This window comes from Pholcus phalangioides, unplaced genomic scaffold (genome assembly GCF_987345545.1).
Source record: "Pholcus phalangioides strain wild (caught in Gottingen) unplaced genomic scaffold, Ppha-v1.0 ptg000008l_1, whole genome shotgun sequence".
Lineage (NCBI taxonomy): Eukaryota > Metazoa > Arthropoda > Arachnida > Araneae > Pholcidae > Pholcus > Pholcus phalangioides.
This window is the reverse complement of record NW_028301601.1, coordinates 36,391,156-36,417,703: the sequence shown is the minus strand read 5'-3', so window position 1 is coordinate 36,417,703 and position 26,548 is coordinate 36,391,156. Positions and strand designations below refer to the sequence as shown.

Here is a 26,548-nt window from a genome sequence, read left to right as displayed (position 1 = left end):
ATGTTTCCCTTCGATTAACGCGTTTCTTTCTAAATACAGTGTCAGAACATCTCAGGAATTTGCGAGTGTAGCTCGTGAAATGCTGAAGTTGGAGAGCTAAAATTTACAGTACGGTTGTCATTTATGTTGTCAAAAATGTTCTTCTTGAGCATATCGGGGATGAAAAAAATTGCACCAAGTAAATTGAATGTCTCTTAAAAAGATCAATTTTTCCTCTCTTTTTAAAAAAAATTAGAACATTTGACTTCAAACGGACAATTACATGAACATTTTTTTGATCAAGATCCAAGATGGCCATTGTTGCGATATCGGCACGCGTTCTCTCATAGCAAATGCATGGTTTTTTTCGCGTTTACAGATATACAGGGTGCATAGGTAACAGCACGCACGAAATTTTACTGGCGAACCGTTGATCCTAAGAGAGGAATACTTCCAGTTAGAAAAATTATCCAAATAACGTGTAGAATTCAGATACGTCATTTATGTTGCAAAGGGTTGTAAAGTTATTAAACTAAAAAAAAATGTACTTTTTATACAGACACCCTACGACCAAAAAACCAATTTGGAAGCTGTTGCCCTGTCTATCCTGATGCCAACTAAACTGATTCCACTTGCCTAATTGCAATATTCACCGAGACATTCGAATTCGAAAAATGGAGGAAATTTGGGGAAAAAGAGCGTTAAATGCGGGTAAAACGGTTTTTCCACATTTAGAGCTGTTTTTTTTTCCCCTCCCGTTCTTGGAATTCGAATATATCAGTGAATATAGTGCACTTAGAAATATGGAGTTATTTTAGTTGGTATTAATAGAGACAGGGCAACAACTTTCTAATTCGGTATTGGGGCATACAGGGGCTGTATAAACAGTCATTATTTTAATAACCATACAACCCCTTGAAACGTGAATAGCATATCTGAGTACTACACGTTATTTGAAAACTCTTTTTAAGTGGAAGTATACCTCTATAGGATCAACGGTTCGCCAGTGAAATGTAATCCCCCCCTGTTTGCTAAGGACCCTGTATATAAATTGCAGATATGCAGTAGAAAAACAAAACTCATAACCATACAGTAAATTTGAGCATTTCATTATGCGAGTTTTTCTGGGATGTTCTGATTCTTTGGAACAAACGTGTATATCAAGATATCAAGAGTGTTTAGCATTAAGGAAAGTGCGCGGGCCACTTAATACTTAAATAATTTGGAACTGTGCCACGAACCATTTAAGTGATGTGGAACTTCACCGTTGGTCACTTAAGTGAACTGGAAATGTGCCCGATCCGCATAAGTGCTCTGAAACTGTGCGGTCATTAAAATTATCTCTAAATGCGTCGCGGGGTCACTCAAGTGATCTTTAAGTATTCCGCGGATCAATTTAGTGATCTAGGAACGTGACGTAGACCATATAAGTGATCTAGGAATGTGCCGTAGGTCATCTAAGTCATCGAGGAATGTGCGACGGATCACTAAAAGAGATCTACAAATGTGCCATACACCTGTATGTACTATCCCATACTGTATATAGGAGAAGTAAACCGTTCAGTTCATGAAATGAAGCAAAAATTTGAGATTACTATTTTACTACACATTTTCAGATGATTTAAGTCTCCTGCTGCCCATTTAAAGATGATTTAACTGATTTGATACTCACCACCAGTCATTTAAGTGATCTGTAAATGTAAGAACCCTTAAATTATCTGAAAATGTGCCGTAGAACACTTAAATTATCTGAAAATGTTCGTAGGCCACCTAAATGTTCTGGAACCGTACCACGGGTCAATCAAGTAATCTGTAAATATGTCACGTGAAACTGAAGCAATATGGAAATGTGCCAGTCACTGAAGTGACATGAAGCTGTACGGTGAGTCACGGCCGTTATGACCGGTAAACAGTGTTGTTGTTGTGCCATCTGATGGCAGTATCAGCAATTATGAGCTTTATCCCGAATTAAGTCCGAACTTCTATTTACGGTCCCGTTCAATGCGCACGAGCTCCAAGGAAAGATCGAGATATTCGTTGCCTTTGTAGTCTTGTGCACTCACCCGGCAATTTAGAGGACGTAGGTACGATTCCCCGCAAGGGCACAAGGGCACACAGTTAAATTTTCTCCCTTTCCAAAATATATCTTCGCATCAGCCAGCTGTTAAAAATCTTCATACGAATAGCGGAGACTGACATCATCCTAGAAACAGTGTTGTGCCGGAAATATAGTTTTGAAGAGAAATTTCACTCCTCTTCAACCTTTTAAGGGAAATTTTCGTAAAAAGAGGACTGTATTTTTTTTTCATCAGTGAGAAATAACGAATAAAAAATTACCTAAAATTTAAAGGAATATTTTCCTTCCTCAACGAAATTTGGAGGAGTAAAATTGGATTTTGATGCATGAATCACTCATCTATATGAGTATTGACGAACACTGCCGGTAAAGAGTTGAGTGATCTAGACACATAGGGCACTTAGTTCATTTTTACAAAATTAAGTTTGAGGTCGCTGGCCATTCCGTTAATGTACGGTGTATATCATTGAGACAGTGATACGCAATAAACGTTCCTCCTTTTCATCATTGAAGCCCTGACCTCTACCCAACTGACATCCATCAACTGTCTTTTACAGCGGAAAAAGTGCTCATCATTCTCCCATTTTTCTTTTGGGGGGAAGGAAAAGACTTCTCCAGAGTCAACACACTGCGGCTAGAACAAGTAGTTAATATTATAAAAATTACACTGAAAAAAAAAAAAAAACTAACAGTGCAAAAGTCACGAATGTGAGAAGAGCTAATTTTTCCTCAGTTTTTATTTTGAATTTGTAGCGATTTTCGTGATGTCTGAAAGAATTTCATACAACCGGCGCTGTATTTTGTGTCGCTCTCTTTAACGTCGCCGCGACGTTTATATAGAATGTTGAGCACGTTCCAAGAGAATAAAAATATACTCTTTTGAACATGAAGAGTAAAATCTCTCATTTACAAGAAGATTTCTCGATAAATACATTATAACGTCGACAGGAGTGACATTTTTCTTTTTCTTAGATTTAATCCCATTATTTATTTATTCGTCATTTGCTAGGGAGAGATTTATTCGTTGTTGCTTTTTTCGGAGACGCTTCGGCCACCCTTTTATCTCATTCTACTTGTTTAAAGGCCGTAAAACCTTTTGTTTAAAGTTTTAAAATACGCGAAATCGATTACGTTATGCTTTCAAAGTACATGCAGTATCTGATGGTTTTGTTTCCGCTTACTATGCATTATTGTCTTCTTTTTGTTCCTTAGAATTTAGATGCTCGGAAATCTTTAATTATATTAGTTCAGACTATGTCTATATTGTTTAAAATTGAGGATGAACGCGAAAAATTTGACGTTAGTTACAAATACGCTAAATGATACTTGAACTTTTGCATTTTCGCAATGAAATATTTCTCATTCATGATTGCGTAATAAGGAAATAATGTATATAAATGAGTAGCATCGTCGGCGTTACATATGAATAGAAAATTGGTGAGAAATTTTATGTCGTGGCAGGTGTTCATTATTTAATAAATGTTTCTCAGTTCTTTTCCGTTATGAAATCGTTTTTAGGAATACAGGATGTACATGAATTAATGAGAAAAACTTTAAGGGAAGATAAAATACACATAAAGAAGCATTTTTTGTATAGCAATGTGGGTTCGCAAATGAAAAGTGTTGGCAGAAAAATACGAAATGCTCTGAGGAAATGGAAAAAGAATTTTATTTACGTTAATAATTATAGTAAGTGCTCAAATTTGCCACGAACAATATCAATACAGGCCTAGTAGCATTTAATTGTGATTAAGCCAAACCTTTTTTTTTTTTTTCATTTCCTTAGCATTACGTGTTTTTCCGCGAACACTTTTTCATTTGCAACCCCACATTGCTACACAAAAAATTATTCTTTATGTGTATTTCACCTTCCCTTAAAGTTTAGCCCATGAGTTCAGGGACACCCTGTATAGGTAGGATCGTTCTTTTCAAAAAATTAGGACACCCCCAGAAATTTACGAGAGCAATTCAGGAAATGCTCTAGCTAGAAAGCTCAAATCAAGGGTACGGTCACAATTTGCATTTTCATCTTCTAAGAGGTTCTTCAGCCAAAAAATTTGCATGAATTACAAGTACATCGAATGCGTCGTAAAATGCCAAATTACTTTTTCCTCTTTGTTTCAGAATAAAAAATAGAACATTTGACTTAGAACGGATTATGACATGAATATTTTCCATGCAAATTTACATCAACTTGATGAAATAAGTGTTGCATGCCTTTCCTGGTTATCTATGTGAATCTAAAATTGTTGAATCTTCGTATTACCGGTAGAGAAAAACGGGATATTTCTGCAAACGCAAAATTACGTGTGTATTTGCTCTGACAGTATGGGAAAACGCATGATTATATTACGATATACGAATACATTGTACTGTGGCCAACTTTGGCTTTGACCATGGATTTTATGCGTCAAGGTATTGCATTTATGAGTCTCCGGCACAGATCTGGATCAGACCTCGACCATGAATCTCATCTTCCATGAAGCTGCTCGAACGCAGTGACTTATCCTTCTATTCCACGATCTTATTCACAAAAGATGATGCCACTCTCTACTCCATTTAAAATAATCTTTTAAATAGACGTTTTCGAAATTAACAAAATAAAACAATGAAATTTAGAAGAATCGAAAAAAAGCACCTGTAACCCCGTGAGAAAAAAAAGAAAAATCGAGAAAAAAAAACCACCACTCAACTTCACCAAATGCAAATTTCACTATTAGTGACGTTATGGTTCATCACTCATTGCGATCAATCGCACTTCACTAAATTCCTTATAATGTATCTAGGAATACGATGTTTGTTTATACGCCGGCGGGCCACCTAAGTGAAGTGTAAATGCATCATGGGTCACTTCAGCAGACTAGAAATGTGACGCAGCCTGCTTCAGTGAGCTGGAACTGTGCCACGGGTCACTCAAATGATCTGTGAATATACCGTTGGTCCCTCAAGTTATCTAGAAACGTGTCGAGGGCTACTTTACTGATGTGAAACTGAAACGCTGGTCACTTTAAGTGATTTAGTAATGCGCCTTTATAGTTAATTTAAAAAAAAAAATTATCTTTGAGATCACGGGCCACATCAGATGACTCTGAAGGACAAATTCGGCCGGAGGGTCATGAGTTCAGTAGGCATGTTCTAGGTCATCGTTCCCAAACTCTTTGTTCGATCGCCCTTTTCTATGAAGATTTTTCCCCTCATCGCCACCAACTCAAGTGAACCCATAGGATCCTATGTTAAATCCGTAGGTTTTACCGCCCCCTTGGACCATTCCATCGCCCACCAGGGGGTGATCTTGCCACTTTGGGAAACACTGTTCTAGGTGGTCATCAACGTGATACCCAATGGGTGACATGGCACTCGAAATGGGGGAATATTTTCAGCAAGGCACCCATTTTTTTTCTGCAAAACCAAACGTGTCTATACGGGCAAACAAAAATCGTTAGACTTAATTTATTACTTAATTACCATTAATCAAGACTACGGCAGTCTGGTAAACTAAAATATGTGTTTTCAAAATCCCGGCTGAAAGACGTTTGGACGGGTTTTTGCAAATTTTGCTCCGAGACTGCGCCACGTTATTGCTACAAATGGTGGATATTTTGAAAATACTGTCAACGCTTTATTTACGAATGTCGGTTTTTCGAACAATTCTGTTTACGAACAACAAAAATTGATTTGGCTCACGAGCTTAATCCTAGTTTACGAACAAGCAAAACTATCTGAACGAAAGTCTGAGATTACAATTTTTTTTTTTTTTTGGTAGAATTTGATTGAAGAATTACATTTGATCAGAATAAAGTTTCCGCCACCAGACACAACTCCTCTTATTCAGCCCATTCCACAGCTGGTCATTTCAAACTTTATGAAGCTCTCAAGAGAGAAACTTTTTCAAACATGTTTTGCAATAATATCTGACTTAGCACTAAGTCAGTAGCTTCTGGGAAAATTTATTTCATCATCCTACGATTGCATAGTTCTTATTTAAAAGTTTAACAGCAAGTGCTCTTTACAGAACCATCAATTTTGCTTTGAACATATTTTATGACTGTGTCGCAAATGAAGAGGTCTTTGAAACTGAGATTATAAAGGATATCTATTCCCTAAGCCAAGCCTTGCCCTGCTATCGTTTCCATTCCATTTGTATTTCATCTAAATTTTAATTATGGTAATTTTTTTCAGTAATGGTTAAATGATAACCATATTGGTTACATACAGAACCAGCACAGTAAAAGTTCGCACTAAAAATCTTCAGAGTCCCAGAAACGGATTGATTCATTTTACATTGATTCCTAGGTGAAAAAATATTTTCGATTGCGAACCATCCAGTTTACGGACGGACTCCAGGAACGAATCTAGTTAGTAAACCGAGGGTTGACTGTATCCTTTCTTAGTTGTCTCTTGATTGCAGTGCCATCTGTTGCAAAACGCTGTAACTAATTTTCAAATTTTGTTTCAATGAGGGTTAACCGTTTTCCCAAGTCCGATGCAGAAAAATGCATTCAATTTTCTTTTATTCATCTTTCAAATGGGCCCGTCAGTTTTGGAACACCCTGCAGATACAACAATAACAAAAATTCAGTGAATCTGTTTTATTTTATTTCTCATAAGAGGACAAGTGAATGAATCCCAAATGTGATGTTTTGCTTGTCATTCCGTGTGAAAAATATGATTTATTTCAATAACTAAAAAAAAACTTAATTTTACTAAAGATGGGAAAATGACTGGGGAATTATCGTTTTCATCCAAAACATCGAGTATGAGTTTGTGTATTATTTTTGTTTGAGATTGCAGAGAGGATTGAGCAGCTGCTGCATCCAGTGACGTAGTTGAGGAACGTCATAAAGAGGGAACGTGATAACAGTGACGTCTCGACTCTTTCTCCGCTCTTTTATTTTATTATTGCCATCATCATCACTATTTTGTTCAGCCAAGGTTTCAGATAACGCTATCGTGCGAGCGGAACGAAAATAATTTTTCTTCACACTTTTTCGCAAAAAAACTGTCACAAATTATAATTAACCACTCAATTTATCAAGTAAAAATTAATTCGAAATGACGTACACACTTTTTGGTTTCAAATTTTATCATTATCATCATCTTCTAAAGTGACATCAACTTCAAATTCGTACGTTGAGTTTTAGGTGTGTGTGTCTTCATGTTTACAGATTTCATATAAGATACAAAAAAGTTGTGTGAACATTTGTACACACGTGGAAAAAATATCGATTTCCCTTTTCACTCAACTGTATTACTATTCCAGTTAAAAATTAAAATTATTCTGTGACAGTAATGAAATAGGACGAATGGTTATGGAGTCTAATGGAGTCTATTTTTAACTTTTTGGAGTTCAACTAGGCAATTACTGAAGTGATAGGAAGTACATTTCCAACATATAATTTAAATTGTACATTTTGTAAAAAAAGAAAAAATTTAATGATATGAATTACTTCCATGGCTTTTTTATGCACATAAATTTCTGTTTGAAACATTAAACAGAAAGGGATTGAACCTGTTTAAATTGCGTTTTTCAAATATTAAATGAACTATTTCCTTTTCTTTTTAAACTTTTAATTATTAAATCCTTTCAAATGTTTAATTAGTTTTTCATTTTCTTAAATGTTTGGATTTGTTTTAATTTCTAAACCATTGGTTTTTAGGTAACTAATTTTTTTGTTTTCTAAATCTTTTTTTTTTCTGTTTTAGTTTTTTTAACGAGCACGTTCTGGATCTTAATTTCTTTTCAATTTTTACTATTTTTGTTTAAATTTTTTTAATTGTTTTTTATTTTTGTTTAATTTTTTTTTCTGATTTTCAAAATTCACACAAATTTAAATTTTCATAACTTTTAATTTTTTGTTTTTTCAGTTTGAATATTTTTTCTTTTGAATCTTTTTAATTCTTTGATTTTTTTTGCGATTAGAAAATGTTTCTAAACTTAACTTCTTGTAAATGTAGGAATTTTTAAATTTAATCACACACTTTTTCGCAAAAATGTGCATTAACACAAATTTCAATTTTCTGTTTTATTTATGAAAATTTTAATATTATGTTAACCTTGAAATCCTGAATGGTGGTACGAAGTTCCTAGCTGACTATAAGGCTCGCTCAGCAATATTATATATAAATCAAAATATTACATTTATTAAATTTTATACTTTTCTCTCTCTCAAAAAATGATATAATATTAATGATATTATACACTGTATAACAATATAGTAGCAATATATAATATAATAGTGTTAGTAATAATATAAATTAATATTATATTACTATATTGTTATATACAGTGTCATATTATTAATATCATATCATTATAAATTATAATTATTCATTATATATAAATATTACATATGTTGTATGGTACTTTTAAAATGCTATATTAATTTTAAATATTTTTAGCTTTTAATATTATATCTCAAATAATATAAAAACATTCCAAAAAAATAAAAACTTCAATTTAAAAAGTGTTTTTCACTAGTAGAATATGTATTAACACAAAATTTCGATTTTCTCAATTTTCAGTTTTCTTTCCCGCTTTCAATATTGTGATATTTTTAATTTTTTTTTACTTTCAATATTATTTAACCTTGAAAACCTGGATAGTGGTATGATTGATTTCGATGAGTGCAGTGTAATGTTATGAATAAGAAATTATATTTGCAATGAATATTATCTTTATACTGCATACAAAATAACTAATCGTCACTGACTGATTCATCATCGATAAAACGAAACCGCTGAAGCTATAAATATGAAATTTTGTCAATAGTTTCATTTTATGATGTAAGGACTCACTAAGAAGGAATTTTTCAAAGTTCAAACCCTAAGGGGGAGGGGGGAATCAGAAGGGGATTCAAAGATTATATAGAGAAATCTTACCGAGCCAAAACCGTTAAAACCATAAATATGAAATTTGTTCAGCAGTTTCACTTTATCATGCAAGGATTTATTAAGAAGGGGTTTTCGAAATTCGCTTCCTTAAGGGGTCATAAGGGAGTTCAAAGGTGATATGGGACAATCGCTGAGCCGAAACCGCTGAAGCTATAAAAATGAAATTTCGCCAATAGCTTCGTTTTGTAAATATTACATATTTACAAAACGAGAAATATGTAATATTTCTATTATACATATAGTTCATAAACTGAAATGTACACTGTTTGAATACATGAATGGTGCTACAAGGGTTCCTTGGGTTAGCTGCATGGAATATTGATAATGTTAGTTCGTAGCTATTTTTTTGTATAAAAGATACTTTGATAGATATATTACACGAAGACGCTAGTATTTAGAAGCTCAGGATTGCCGCTATAGAAAATATTTGAAAACCCCCTTGGACTAATCAGATATCATTGATTTTTCTTTAGTGCAGAATTATTCTAACTTCTTGAACAGAGACTGTTTTCAATTAAATGAAAACAACAAAAGATATGAGAAAGATATAAAAAAAAACTCTCACTCTTTATTTTTTATTTAAGGTAAAAGTAGTTTTGATAAGAATTATCATTCGAGAAGATAAGACCGAGAACTTTTAAGAGAAGAAACAGTTTTTTTTTGTTTCCACCGTCAGCTACCTGAGTACGCATCAGTAAAACGCCTCCAATACTGCTGAGTCTCACGTTTATAGTAGCACCTAACGTGAAGAACAAGAAAATACGCCGTCAAATATGCTTTTTCCCCGACTTGTTTCTTGTGTTCTTTTGTGAAAACATAAAAAATTAAGCAAAGTATTTCTCTATGCATGTAAAGCGGAGCGCGTCTGGTGAAGACTTAGTATATATTCTATAGCATTATGGAGATAGGTATTTGTTTATCATTTGCAACTCGATAATGGTGGCATTCAATAAATTCAATGAGTTTTCATGCATCATATTATGAGAATTCGCTTCAATGCATGTCTGGTTAGAAGAGGAGAAGACTCTTCGTCATTGTTGCATTTGAATTCATCAACCAATTTACCTGCAAGTGATTTTTGCTCTTTGTTTTCAGTGTTATTCATTTCAGCATGCCGTTGAATACTCTATATGGAAATTTCCTTTGTAAAAACTCTCAACCATTCAATCGAAATCCCGTTATTATTTTCTTTTGAAGATTATTTCTTGAAGAACCTATCATGTTTGTTCAATCAGCGGCGAATTCGGTAGGCTCAAGCTACAAATATGATAATCGGAAAATCATTTCCAACTCTCATGACTCGGCATGACTTTGTTGTAGTGAAATCAGGAATATTTAATTCAGGTTTCATAAAGGACTGTGGAATATTCTGATAATTCAAGTCATTAGTGAAGTATCTAATAATAACCTCGTATAGTCATGTTGCACATGCCTTTAAGTCGTGTAATATCGAGAAGTGACGACGATTTGTACGAGGATTTGTACGATGATTTTAGGAGAAGAGCTCGAACGATAGAAGTCGGAGATTTTTATGGAAACGGGCCACAGAGGATCAAAATACCGAGGGTTAATATTCAGGTAAAATGGTCATTATAATCCAATTTTTTCAATTATAGTCATTCATAAAAGAAACAATACTACTGATCTTAAGTGTTCGAGAATACCGATTGACAAAAATTTGAATTTTACTCGTCCACTAACTATATTCTTTCAAAACTTCTCATCATTCAAGATTAACTATTTGAAACTATTTGAATACCGAATATCCTTTACATAATAGTATTAATATTTCATGTCTCATTCATATTTACTTTTAAATCGCTTCGGTTGGCTTTCTTCCCCTCCATCTTTGCATTTGAAACTTGATTTCTCAACATGAATAATATTTTATTTGGAACAATATGCATTTCTCTAATAATCTGCAGTTAAAATTGCTGGAATGCGTAGTTAATGTTAAGACAAATTCAACGATACCTCGTCCACTACGTTACCACTACCTAACCGTCCATTCACCCTGTATAAATTCCTCTGGAAAATTTCTGTACGTGCAGGAACGTATAATATATGTATATGCTACTGCCAAAGTCCGAAGTGCGGCCAATCAGTGAAATGACCGAGAGGTTTCACCAAAATGTAACTGTCAGAAATGATTCGGGTTTTGGAAAGGCAATTTGTGAAGTGGCTGAACATCCCTGGCCAAAGTTCGATGTGCTGATGTAAGACGGTCCGGTAGACGGCACAAATCTATTTTCTCATCGCCAACGTATGATACATGGTTATATATAGTAGCTATGTTGGATTAGCTCCATGTGACGAGAGAAAAGGAGAAATTTGAGAGAGAAAGAGAAAAAAAACTATTTCTATACTAATTATATATATAGACATATATATTATTCTTTTCTGTCCAATTTTGAAGGAAAAAATGATTACCGCACGATTGACCTTGAACTGCGATTTGATGGGGTGCCACAAGCTTATAGACATAATTATTACGAAAAAATGCGCTAACTTGGCGGCGACCCTGAATCTTGACTTTTTGTTATTCGACATCGGCCAGGGCTCTCCGGCCACTTCATGAACTGACTGGCCAAAACCCGAAATTCGGACATTGACCGGGCCAATATTCAATGAAATTTGCCGATTCGCGAACCGCGACGTCCCTGACAAAAGTCGCCGATGCCCCTAGGAACCATGACGTTCACTGTGGGAACAATGACGTTCGTTAGCTATAAAAGTGGTGTATCGTCGATAAGGAAGTCGCTCAAAGTTTTTCTTATCCAAGTTTTCTACCAAGGTCGTGCATGAGCACTGTTGACAACTGCTTTCAGGCGATTTTTGAGTTGGTGGAGCTGAATGCCAGCATTTCGGGGCGCCATACATTGACTCCACATTTGCATCATGACCGCTAAAGAAAGTATTTCTATGAAATTTCACGCATGCGTGTCGATGAAAAGAAAAATTAAGACAACGGAAGAAAGAATTTAACCTTTGTATATATGTATATGTAACTGCCAAAGCCCGAAATTGGTCAGTTTGCGGCAAGGCCGGCCACTTCGCAAATTGGTCAATTTCGTTAAATATTAACCCGGAAACCGTCCAAAATTCGGACATTGTAAGGCTTTTTTCACTTTTTTCTCTTTCGTCACATAAAGCTAACCATATACAGCTGCTATATATAGACCTGCATCACACGTTGGCGATTGTAAAAAAAAATGGATTTGGCTCCTACCGAGTCGCGTAATTAGCATACATACTATCTTCGTAATTAGAAGCATTAGCACACCGGTGATGAGTTAGTACGAGCAAGAAAGATAACAAAACTTCACGAGGGGCGGAGTTTTCAGCGAAACTGAATTTCGAAGTTCATTAACAAAAAATGAAAGCAGTTTTTAATGAATCAATAAATGATCGCAAAGATGGAAGGGAGGAAAAAAAAAAACGCGGATGGAATCGAATCTTCGATGTGCGTGTGCCCTGTGCTCTAACCATTACTCCAACTGCGAATGTCCGATTCACGTAAAATTAATTATAACTATTGTTAAACGTCACCAGCAAAATTTTCACTGACGTAATGGTTTATCACTCATTTCCGCTAATCACGATGGGTCAAATTTCTATAATGTAGCTAGGAATGTAGGGTTTGTTTATAAGCTACCGGCGTGTGATACATCAGCACATCGAGCTTTGGCAAGGGATCTTCGGCCACTTCAAGCAATGGCTAAAACTCTTGGCCAATTCGTGAAGTCACCGCGCTCGTCGTGAATTGGCCGCATTTTGGGCTTCGACATTATAATATATATATATAAAATTTTTACATGCTCCGGGCAAGTCAGACAATAGGTCCAGCCCTGACCCAAAGAGAAGATTTAGGTCATGGTGGTGAAACTTGTGTCAGAATATCTACAGACTAATCAACCCTTTCAGAATCAAACATTCATTTTTTGTAATTTCCAAGATGTTTTTGGCGTATTTGATTCTCATAAAATGCGTTAAAAACGTAAATGTCATCAAATTTTTGATTTTTTTTTTCTTTTTTTTGCGAATAAATAGTTCACTTCAAATTTTTCATTCAAGATAATGCAGTGTTTAAGCATTTTCACACACAAATTTTCACAGAATTTTATTGCTAAATTTTATGCAATAAATCACACTTTCTCTGTCCTGGAAGCCATCTTAAAAACCTCCTAAAAGTTCAACTTTACGTGCTGCCCTCTGATGAAAGCCCCCGTAGTTCCACCATATCTCTAACTCACCTTCACTAAAGGATTACACTATCCTTTAAGCTAGGGCTTAACTCGCTGAAGACAAACACATTTGTGCATGCAGGGTCTGAAAAGTTAGCAGATTAATTTTAAAAAAATTTTCAGGCCTCAACATATTCCAATGGAGCTCAGAGTAATATGAAGTAGGTAGGTAAACGCAGTACCGTAACTAACCATTCCTGCGGCCTGTGCAAGAATTTGCATTTAGTCCTCTTTTGGCCCAATATTGAGCCCAGAATGACCCATTTTGTTCTTCCTTCCTTCTAAATGGGCCCTGTTACTGCACTGGGTAGACGTATAACCAGAAAAAACTCGTGGCTGTACCTCCAAACGCAGTTTAAGTATCTTATTTTCCAATATGTAATAATGAAATTCGTATTCAAGAGAATACACAAATTTCAAAATCTTTCGAAAAGATTTGCATCGAAATTCAAGAATCATTCTAAAAGAAATAATTGTAACATGAAGAAAATAATCGGTTGAAGTATAAAGAAAATCATCAAGCACTAGAAAAGTGGTGCGTTAGACATTCTAAACATTACTAGCTACACTTGGAGACATCGTCTATGTTGCTTTTTCCTAGACCGTTTCTACTAATGACGTTTAGTTTTCCTTCTATTTTGATCTTGCTCTGTCTCTCCATTTTGTTCCTATTTTTTTGGTTCTGAACCACCTACTTCATCATTTCGAAAAATATCCTTAGCTAGTGGGGCGCTTAATAGTTCTTGGAAACATAACGTTGTTTCCACGAGAAATCAGTTACTCATGGGACATTACATGAAGCGTTTCCTGGAAGTCTTCTCAACCGACGATCATCATGAGCGTTTGCTATGTTTTGTTTTCTCGTCATTTTCCGCCATGTTTTCAACGTTACTAGCGATTTATTACGATCAGCAACAATCTGAAAACTGAATTTATGTCACGAAAAATTCAACTACATTTTAAATCTCCGCATTTATTGAGTATATTTGCATGGGGATGATACATGAATGAGACAATTATGCTTCGAAAGAGAAAATTCTGTTAACCATTTCCTTTTAAAAAATAAATTTAACGCGTTTTGATGACAAGCGTTCATAAATGCAGCAGACTAATTTATCGAAATTTGAATGTTCCGGAAACTTTGACATTCACTTTCACTCAAACATATAGCCATAGAGCGAGGGCTTGAAATAATATATTGAACAAATGGCATGATACTGATTGATTGTATAGAGCAAACTAATAGTCTGTGGCGCATTTCACAAAATCAGCCAATCGATGTTGTTCCGGATAATGTGTCTCACACAAGTCCTTCAAATGAGCAAACGATAAAGCAATTTTCGCAGGACGTCACAGATTTATTCACAGAAACAGCTACAAACAGTACAGCGATTGTAACGAAAAACGCTAACAGGAATGACGTATGCAAACAAAGTCTTCAGAATAAAATTTTACAAATCTCTTAGTTCTAAAAAAGCGACGCGTTTGTACCATGGGCGGAGATACGGGGGGGGCGTGGTCACAGCGTCCAAGGTGGAGTCGACTGATTTAATGTATATCTATATTATTATCTATCTATCTATCTTCTTCTATATATATAAAATTGATTTTCTGTGTGTCTGTGTGTGTGTGTGTGTGTGTGTGTGTATGTTCTCTATACAAATCTACAATTTTAGATCGATCGTCGCCAAATTTTGCATATATACCAAATGGGACCCGACTTGAACGATAGGCTACTTTAAAATTTCGTCAGCCCAGGGCAAATGCCCCAAACGGGCGAAAAACTGTCCTGCAACAATGATTTTTGGGCCTCAACAATCACTTTCCGAACGTTTACTTTGGTTACCGTGGTTCCCTACCAATGCGTTTCAGACGTGTATATGCCTTTACAACGGTTTGTCACTTCTTTAATCCTGTTAGTATATGTATAATAGTTTATGCCTTTATAATGGTTTGCCACATTTTCAATATACTCTCAGTAATGAGACTTTTTGAATAGACGTCATAATCATCATCAGCATCGCTTTGAGAGTCAGGAAAAGGGTGATCCTCATAGAAATCAGTGCTAAAATTGTCGATTTTACTGTAGAAATGCGGAAATTAGTGGGATTTTCCGCCCCATCAATAATTTTAAAAATTGTATAGAATTCTCGATTTTTTTTGAAATATTGAGTTCGTTTAGAGATTTACGAAGCCCAGGAGATTAAATATGAAGTAATTATCCGGATATATATATATATACTTTTGAGTTGGATATCCAGGCAATAACATTAATTTCCACTTTTTATTTACATCTTCTCAAGCATGAAAAATAATGTCTCCGTATTGTCTTTTGATATTCAACTGCATTAATTCATAGTTTAGGATGTTTTAAAATGAATTATGGGCCCGTAAAGTACATCGAAGAAATTCCACAGCTTCGATTAAGCATTTTTGAAAGCTGAAACAGGCAGATGGATCAATTAAAGTTCAGGGGGGGGGGGGATCGAAATACCTAGCGCCCCTTAAAAAAAGGGGAAAAAATATTCGTTTCTATGTTTCTTTAAATCTAGATTTGTTTATTTCATGAAGGCGCTCAGGAAGTCGTCATATTGGTTAACTTAGACACGGTTTGCATGTCCCTCAAGCAAAAGAGAGGGAGATATCACGTGATCCAAAAAAGCCTCATTGAAGAAAACCCGGGCAGCGCCGGGTATTATAGCTAGTATGTATATAAGAACTGACATCATCATCATCATCATTTTGTCCCCCCCCCCGGACTTCCAAGTCTATCTCCGACTATGGTTTGTACAAATGGAGAATAATCTCGTAGTTTCTGGAAAGTCTCTGGAAACAGACATGGCATCGCCAACTTATTGGAGTCATCGCCAAACGTGCCAAATTTGTCGTAGTTTTGAGGGGCTCACAGCAAAATGCGTTATAGATTATTTACAGGTGGAAGATGACATAATTTTTGTAACAATATGTTATGCGGTAAAAATGTGATAAATCCGGTTATTATGGTAATTATAAATAAAAACCAATTAGTATGCACACCGATTGTGGTCGGCTGAAGTCGGTTGTCTGTGGTTTCCAACTTCGAGGCGCGAATGAGAGCCGATGATCCCCTTTAAAAAGTCTCGCCACAGAGAGCAACAGACAACCAAACGGTACAAATGTAGTTGAAACACTACACTTCACTCACTTCACTTCTGAGATATAGGTGGCAGCACTGAAAAATCAGAATCAGCACTAGATACGTACTCAGACTGTTAGGTACACACACTTACACTTCCGGCACAACTCACTAGGTAGTAAATTGCCTAGATATGTCGATAGACCTGAGTTGTGCTCGGTTTGAAAGAAAGAAAATATGCACACCAAATTATTATGTACCATGATAACCGGTTATTATGAAACACCAAATACACAGGTTCTATCTGTGCTCATTCTTTCCGTAGTATAAAATACGTTCCCAAACTTTTTGAACTTAGTAGTAGTATATTAATTTTCAGCACTCTCTGCGTAGTCCGATTACGAATCATTTGATTCTAGGGGGAACGAACACACACATAGTGCACGCTGTTTTCCGATTCTGCTAGTCGGTGCCATTACAGATTGGAATAACCAATCAGCAACGGCGCCTGAATCAGAAACCAGCGTGTACTATGTTCGTGTGTACCCTAATACTTGTTATTCTGGTATAACATTTTGTACACGTATATTTTTTGTCCTCTATGATACCATTTATTAACCCGATTTTTATGTTGGGTTTGTCTGAGTATCACCATGACATTTATTTTTGATTGCAGATGCTTACAGATGGATATGAAAGTGCTACAGATGAAAATGAGCCTCATTCTCCTAATGGGTCTTCGACAACGTGAGTGTGCATGAATTTCATTTAGAAAATATCGAATAATATATTATAAATATCGAAAACTGAACCGTAGAAAATCTGAATGGTCACAAAACAAAAAGCCGAGAGTTCAAATGTGCGTAACAGATAAATAATTTCCCCGTTCGTAAATAAAAGATCACGCAAATGAATAAATAATTTGCGATAACTATTCCCGGTCTAAATGTCAAAGGAAAGAATTTTCCAATGAGAAATTATAAGAAAAACACCCAAGACTCCATTAATAGATTAAAGGTTTCAGGAAGTGAAATCCCTTGGATTTAAAATGCAACATTACACCACCAAAGCGAGATGAAGACTATCCACTCTATAATGTTTTACTGCATTATTTTTTAGCTCTATCGTTATTAGAAAGTGAAATAAGACCGAATGTTAAAAGTATCTCTTGCGTATATTCCGTACTAATTACTTGCATCCGATAAAAGAATGAATCGGAAGGAAAAATGATCATTTATATCTTTTAATCGACTTCGTTTTTCTTTACTTGAGCCATACGGTTTACGGAAAATTCACCGTCAACAATTCATTGACGGAAAATTCATCAATGAGAAAATCACAGACTAACAATTCCCCGACAACAGTTTGACACGAGTCAGTAAGGGAGCGACGAATAACCGAGTGTGAGTCAGTAAAAATGATACAGTAGTTAGTAAGTGAGGGAGGGGATAGTGTGTGTGTGTGAGTGGCAAACCAGTGAGTGAGCGACGTAGAGAAAGAATAAGTGATCAAGTGAGTTAATGTTTTTGACATGAATTGGCCCTTACGAATCAATCATTCATGTGTATCATGAATCTTCTCAATATAAGCATTTCATGTTCCATAATCTCAACAAAACGAGATAAAATGTATAGAATCAAACAAAGTATTTTAATCAGCAAATGATATCGAAAAGACGGTGCTGACGGTATTGATCTGGGTTACATAAATATTATTCTATGTATAACATTTATCGGTGTTTTTCTCTTGGAAACGTGTGATATCTGTCGGAGAAAGCAGCAGGTGCTGATTGGTTTGCTAATATTTTTAGATTCTCGCTTCGTGTAAATAATCGGGCTGCTGCTACCCAAGGGAAGAAAAAAGCCCTATGCAGGGTGAACGTGACCAAACGTAAGGAGGACGGGGGGGGGGGTGCGATATACGAGCCCAAGTGGAACATGAAAGAACCTACCAACCCTGTCTTATCTCGAACCGCTTTCGAGTTATGGAGGATAATCGATAATGTAAAAAATTATCAAGTCTGAAAAACCCCTAATTTGTAAAATTTCCGAAACCTACACGCAAACTAAGCAAACAGAAAACTTCCTGTAAGGTGGTACCAATTTTATCAACATATCTTGATTTAATAGCGAGCTACAAGCGCTGAAAGGTTGGCGGAGTTCGAAATTGAATTGTCGCCAAAATTTTTAATCGCTAATTCTGCAAGCACCCTTCTAACCACAATCGGTCAAATTTACCAAACACTTTCCTATCGCACCAGCTTTTAACCACTTTACGATCAAGGACGTAATATTGCGTCCAAACGCAAATAGGTCCCTTTAATAGGTTCTACTATAAACATGTAAATGAGAGGGGAAAGGGAACGGGTAGGTGAAGGTGAACAGAGAAATATACTTCTTATCTGTATTACAGATAAGAGAGAAAGTATAGCAATATACTGTTTTCCTTTCATTAGTTTTTTTTTTCTTACTTTCTACTTTTCCTCCCTTCCTTTTTCTAGCATGTCATTACGTTAGAACAAAGTTATTAAAACTTGTATCGTATTTATCGCCGATTTCTTAAACAGAGATCATCCGAATTTCTTGCCAATCGCTTTTGAGCGAAGCGTTTAAAAGAGCATACAATAAGCTATACCGGTATTCTAGTTTAGGAGAAATTTTGCCATTTGTTCGCAATACATCACTGAAGTCAGCGTTTGTCGAAGTAGATATTTGACGAAAATTCGGAATTGACGGTTACAGATTTTGGCGACAGTTTGATTTTGCATTAAAAATCCTATAAGGCGACACTTCCTCCATCTACACTCTACAGGATATCAGCATTTAATGGCGACCTACAAGCGCTGAGAGATTGGCGAAGTGAAAAATCGAATTGTCGGCAAAACCTACTAAGATTACTTCGACCAACGCAGATTTAAGTGATGTTTTGCAAATAAAAGACTACATTTCTGTTGAACTAGATTCCCGATGTGGTTCATTGTAGGCTCTTTAGAAAGCTGGTGGAATGGACAAGTTTTTTTGTTAAATTTGGCCAATTTCAGCTGGAAGGATTTTTGCGTAATTGGCGATGAAACATTTTGGCGACAATTCGATTTTGAACTTTTCCAATGTTTCAGTGCTTGTAGTTCTCCATTAAATCCAGATATTTCATTAAAATTGGTGTCACTTTATAGGATTTTTTCTTTCTTTCTAAGTATGACCTTAATTTGTGTGCAGTTTTCTTAGAAACTTTACAAATTATGTTTTTCAGACTTGATGCTTTTTTTTTTCTTTCATGTTCGATTGTCCACCATAACTTGAAAACGGCTCGAGGTAGGATAGGGTTGGTGAATTTTTTCATGTTCCATTTGAGCTCGTATATCACCCCCCTTCCGTTAGGCAGAACATGTCACGTTCACTCTGTATATTCACGCATATTTCTTATGATTAAGTATCAAAATATTGACTGAACTTTTATCATTTCTTTTTTTGAAAATCTATATATGTTCTTATAGTTTTAGAGCATATAAAATATGAATATATACAGGGTGGTCATAATATAATAAATTTGCCGATACATGAGAACCTAACAGCCCCACAAATAAACGAATGTGATTGAAATTCGAGATACAGGTGTTTTAGAGTATGCACACGAGGACGCAGAGGAGAAACAAAACCATTGTTTTCACGGTTTGGTTACAGCAACAAAATTTCGAAAAATTCAAATAGCAATAATCAAAATTATTTATGGGAAATACACAGACAAATGTTACGTTAATTCGTACAAATAACAGAACACGTTAATTCAATACATAGAGTGATAGGGATATTAATCGAGAGACACCGAGGTTCTGTCATACTAGGTGATGTAAGAACATTGTCCGAGGGTAAACCTAGCCTTTTGTTGTAGCTTCAACAAAATATGAAAAGAAAGCACAATTTTCGGACATTGGCCGGGTCAACTTAGCTGGCCACTTCGTGAAGTGGCAAACTTCGGGCGTTGGCAATACCATATACATGGACAGATACATCGTCCATTCATACACATATCCACTAAACAAATGTAAAATATCGATGAAATCGCAAAAATGATGATAGAAATTCAATAGAGTGAAAAATATATTTGTAAATAAATCTGAAAAGATTCTTATGGCCGTCTATTATGATCTGATTTTGAAAACATTCAAAAAAAAAACACTAAACATTTTCGATGGCACGTGTTTTATTGGAGATGATGTAACATTTAATGTCGTTCAAGTAGCGCATTTCGGTATTTCCAGTACTAAGGAAATGTCATGGAACTAGCATTTGATTTTCTTTTTCACTTCAAAGATGTCGCAACTCTGTCAAGGATATTAATCTGATTTATTGTTCGTATGAAGACAAAAATTCCGGAAAAGTGCTCCTCATTTTAATGACCGACTTTTCTCTTCCTATAGATAATAACGGGTCCCGAAATTATTCCTCCTCTTTTGTCCGACAAAACTGTTCTCAAAACTTTTTTTTTTTTTTAAACTTTCATTCGCCTATTTTAATTTTTTCTGTTCTTGTATATTTTAATGAGATGGATGTCGGGGATTAACGTTAATGAGCTGGTATGATAATAAGCCGGACATTTTCGAAATAATCAGCTTCTGAAGAAAAATGTCTCGCTTTTCATGAAACAAAGACTCTCGAGAGAAAAATTATTTCATCCATGAGAATATTTCAATATATTTCAATATAAAAAAAATGAAGGAAAGTATTTTGGCTATCTATATTATGAGCAATATGAATATTTTTTGGATAAAAATTTGTCTATGAATAATTAATTTAGTCGCGTGTCGTTGCCCTCATCTACAGGGCACACCTTTAGTTTTATTATTATTTTTTTAATATAGATCATCAATAAGTAAACGGTTCTAAAGCAGCGGTTCTCAACCGGTGCTCCGCGGAGCCCGTGTACACTTCCCAGGGGCTCCGCGGCCACTCGAAGATAATAAAATAAATCAATAAATTTTATAAACAAACAAAAAAAAGAGGCCTAAAGGATAGCGGCGTATAAATAATATACTAAAAAGGGCTCCTCGAATTAAACAGGACTCCGCCATAGAAATTATACTCTGTAAAGGACTCCGCGAGTCAGAAAAGGTTGAGAACCACTTTTCTAGAGGGATACGCAGGATCGACCTTTGGAGGGGGCACAAAAGACTTGGAGGGGGACATGAAAATTTCTGTCCGAGAAATTGGTCCGAACTCAAACATTTAGATCAAAGAAATTGGTCGGTATAGAATATAAAGAACACACATTTTCTTTCGATATTTCATTTTTTTCCCCCGAAACATTAAGTTTTTTGTCTAATTTTTGGTTGGTTTGGGGGGGGGGGCACGGACTCCCTGAGTACGTCTCTAAAGGAGTCCGCAGATCCATTAGGGGCGTCCTTGGAATGAGGGGACCCGTGAACTTCGATGAAGAAAACAATTAATTCATTGATTTTAAATTGCCAATTAATATATATTGTAAAAGGAGGTTAGTGGCTTACATTTCATTGCAGGGTTACCAGCGACTTTTCTTACGACTAATACGACTACTTAACCGTATATGAAAGTCGTGAACATTCCTCAGGGGAATTACTAATGAATTGGTACACGGAGGAACGTATGTATGTTTCGTATGTGTGACCGTAACGTATTTATATCATAGGCGGTGATAGACTTGGAAGTCTGGGGGGGGGGGCACGGTCATTATTGCTGGGAGGGCACGATGATGATGATGTCATTTCATATATACATATACACATTTGATCAGTCGACTCCACTATGACGCTGGGGGTGGGGGCAATGGCCCCCACGCCCCCGTATCTCCGCCCATGATTTATATTGTCACAGTTATGTTTTTTTGTGTCATACTGGTGTACTGGTGTACCATCCACCTTCTATAATTTGAAGTGAAATGTGGCAAACGCCAGAATTCCCCTCCCCCACCCCGTAAGTATCGTGTTGAAGGGAAAGACATCGAAACTACTTTTTGAAGGCTACTGAAGGTTAAGCTAGTAAGTTCCTCCCAGCCGTCTTAACCCTTCAAGTGAACCAACAGAAAATAATCACTGAATTCACCCTTCAAAATGCCATATATTTTTTAATGAAGTAGACTTCTTTCCGATTTTCAGCAGGTGAAAACCAAGTGGTATATAGAAAAGTGTTCAACTTTGCAAAATGTCTGGGCTTGCCTATGCTAAAATAAGAAGTTTTTAAGGAGGCGATGTATCTCGTCAATACTGCTTAATGGGTTAAGAACAGGCATCGTAGGGTGGACTTTTCGGGCGAAGTGATTTTTCTGAGGCTGTGTGAAATATTCTGGCAGCAGCGATGTTAACCTCTTCCAGCAAAATTTACCTCAAAAATTTCCCTTTTGACTAAATTTTTCCCACGCCTTCCGAAAAATGTGCTGTCATCTAGCGGGACAAATACGTGATCAAGTATTTTACAATAGAAATATATATATATATATATATATATATTGCACTGCTGCATTAATTTCTTTATTTTTTTCAAAAAATTCTTCTGTTTGATGAACTCTCAAAATTCCCACAAAATGCTAAGGAATTTCCCACTTGGACAAATTTTGGGCAATTTTTCCCACGAATATGGGAAGTTTCCCACGAGTTACCATCACTGTCTGACAGTATTAGCAGTTTGAGGTCTCATGAATGTAAGAAACATCGTTCGGTGCCCTAAAGCATCACCACTTAGAGATAGAAGGCTTTCGCACTCTGCTTGTGACGTCAACTAAGTAGTCCACTTTCCCTCAGAATATTCAGGGGAAAAAAATTCCCTGCTCGTGCCAGTATCATCGTTGCGAGCAAAAGAAATGATCGGGCTCAGAAGTGGCGATTTCTATGCCCCACATCCAATCACTATGCGGTATTTGTGAGTCAGTCAGGTATATTCTACGCCAAAATAAGAAGAAACGAAATAGGATGCTGTGTTTCAAAATGTGGCAAACTTGCTAGGTAGTCTGAATGACGTTTATGGCAAACACTGCAGAGTCCTTCTATCTCTAGGTGGTGATGCATAAAGCCGGTTCTTCACCAGTAGAACTCTGCAGAATTCCGCAGCGAAAAAAAAACCGGTTTCATGGTGAGGCTACACAAAATCGGCCATTTGAATTGCCCACGCTGTGCTAGTCAATCTCAAAACCGGTTTTCGAGCTGCGAAATTCTGCATAAATCTGTTGGTGTGAATACGGTTTCAGGATATCGTATAAACAGCCCCTCCTCCTGTTCATTTTCGACATAGAAACCGTTTTACATATCTATTACATCACGCTTTGTATTCAATAGCAAGCTGAACACACTGATATTCTGATGGCGCGGAAAATACCGAAAAGTTAGTCTCACACATGTAAGTAATAAAAGTGTAGAAGAGTTGATCCACTTTGCCCAAGAATATTTAGAAGACACCAACGAATAAGGCAAATACACAAAAAAAAATAATAATAAAATAAAAAAAAATAATAAAAGTCCTAATGCATTTCAACACCAATGGGTGCCGTCTTCAGAGGAAAAAATTTTTTAACCACTAGTTTCGCTGACCGAGTTTCCCATTTGGGTTGAATACCAAATCTTCACGCTCGGTTGCTCAGCGGAAGAAGTACGTCTGTTCACTTCAAACGTCGTGGTCAGAATGAAGCTGTGAGCCTGCGTGAGATACTAATGCAGCGTCCTGATTGGACATTTGCGGAATAGTGCAATCCGATTGGTCCATTCGAATTTTCTTGTAATTCCCGCTCAAAATGAATTTAAGCCATGGTGTTGCGATCGGGGGTGTAGATTTATTATCGTTCACTAGTATATTTTTGAAGGCCCGAATATATGTGCCTTCGTAGAAATCTAGATCAACTGTGGACTTGACTTTGTGAAAAACTCTTGCTTCTTGAAATTTGAATTTGTGGCCTTCTTGCCAACAGTGAGCGGCGATGGTCGATTTTTCACATTCCTGATTCTTAACACAGCGAGCGTGTTCATTTAATCTTGCTTTTATGGGTCTCCTTGTCTGTCCTATATAACCAAGAGAGCAATCACCACATGGAATGTAATAAATGCCCCATTGTTTATTCTCCGGTATAGCATCCTTAGGGGGCATGAAACCAAAGATTCTCTTGGTTATATAGGACAGACAAGGAGACCCATAAAAGCAAGATTAAATGAACACGCTCGCTGTGTTAAGAATCAGGAATGTGAAAAATCGACCATCGCCGCTCACTGTTGGCAAGAAGGCCACAAATTCAAATTTCAAGAAGCAAGAGTTTTTCACAAAGTCAAGTCCACAGTTGATCTAGATTTCTACGAAGGCACATATATTCGGGCCTTCAAAAATATACTAGTGAACGATAATAAATCTACACCCCCGATCGCAACACCATGGCTTAAATTCATTTTGAGCGGGAATTACAAGAAAATTCGAATGGACCAATCGGATTGCACTATTCCGCAAATGTCCAATCAGGACGCTGCATTAGTATCTCACGCAGGCTCACAGCTTCATTCTGACCACGACGTTTGAAGTGAACAGACGTACTTCTTCCGCTGAGCAACCGAGCGTGAAGATTTGGTATTCAACCCAAATGGGAAACTCGGTCAGCGAAACTAGTGGTTAAAAAATTTTTTCCTCTGAAGACGGCACCCATTGGTGTTGAAATGCATTAGGACTTTTATTATTTTTTTGTGTATTTGCCTTATTCGTTGGTGTCTTCTAAATAATAAAAGTGTGCCAGAGATGTAGATACAGAAAAAAGCCGTTCGAAAGAAAATCTCGGATCTATCTTTACACGAAGCAGAGAATGGCCGTCACGAACTGCGAGGAGGACTGGTTACGACCCTTTTCTTTGATTCTGATGTTTTATGTTGGCAATCAAATAACGTCACGTGGGATATGTACGAGAAACCAATAACGTCAACCAAAAAAGGACGACTATGCATACACGCATTTTTGCCTGGGCAATTGGGAAAACAATAACAGGAAATAGCGCGGTGAGACAAAAATCGATTCTACGGGGGAAGCACGCAACTCTCTTCCATATTTCTTTCTTCGCAAGTCCTTCAATTACTTATAAACATCGGATTACGTTGCATTCACGTTGCTCGCGAGTCGTATTTCTCTAAGCATATGCGCTACGTTTTTCTTCTCCTCGTCCAATATATTGGAATGAGGTCAAACTCGGATTTGTACAAATTTACTTCTTTTTTTTTTTGCGCAAAGAGGAAAAGTAAATTTGATGATAACCCAAATAAAATGTCAGCGAAATTCATTTGGACTTCAACTAATAACAACTTTGGATATTCAACTAATTTCATCGTACCGTGATCAAATTTTTTTTCTCTCTCTTTGATTGCTTGAATAACTTCACTGTGGAATATGTCTGATACGTTATACGTTAGTCGTGTCAATGAATTTGAGGATTGAAAGGCCGAGTCCCAGAAGCGGAATAAGGTCGGTTGAGGCCCCGGGCGCAGAAGAAAATATTGGGCCCCCTTAAATATGAAAAAAGTGTAAAATTGGGGTTTTTCTGGGACCCTTCAGAAGTCGGAACCCAGAGCACATTAAATCTGCCTCCGCTGAGGCCCCATCATTTCTGCGGCCTCTTCTGGAGTTTTGTGAAATGTAGAGGGTATCCCATAAATTCGTAAATAGTTTAGAAATTCATGAGAATAGGAGGAATTGGTATATCTAAATGCGGTTTGCGAAAAAACGTTTTTCTCACGGAGGGTTGTTGTTTTGTTCTTCTCGTACAGGAAAAAATTTAGTTCAGATTTTTGTCAATGGAGGATGCTGCACGAAAGCGAATCAGAGACATAAAATGCAGGGTGTACGATTAACAGCACATTTCTGATTTTTTTATTCATCCACGAATCATCGGCTACTTCACAAAACACCAACTCTAGCCATATCACTATCATCGTACATATTGCATTGCAATTTACTGTCATTAATGAGTTGGACTGGAAATGAAGGCACCATCTATCGGTGGTCGCCTCAATCTCATTGAAGAAAATATCTTATCTATATTCTTCCCCGGATTTGAACCTGCGACCGTTACAGCAACCTTCACGGTGGTAGACGAGCATCTTACCACCATGCCACTTCGGCTTCGGCTGAAGCTTTACGAACGCTTCGGACGCAGAAGAGTTTAAAGTAAAGTTTAGGTCCATTCACTCCCGATTTGATTTCGTACTGCGCTCTCTATAGACTGAAATTTAAACGAATTTTTTTCTGTACGAATAAA

The 26,548-nt window shown here is 36.4% G+C and overlaps 1 protein-coding gene across 1 annotated transcript in view; it reads left to right on the top strand.

The window, feature by feature from the left end:
* LOC149084226 (uncharacterized) overlaps positions 1-26,548 on the top strand; it is a 385,762-nt gene that overhangs the window by 329,691 nt on the left and 29,523 nt on the right. Inside the window, exon 8 of the mRNA XM_089234569.1 lies at positions 16,983-17,053. Within this exon, the coding sequence (XP_089090695.1) occupies positions 16,983-17,053 (71 nt within the window). The remainder of the gene's footprint in view (positions 1-16,982; positions 17,054-26,548) is intronic.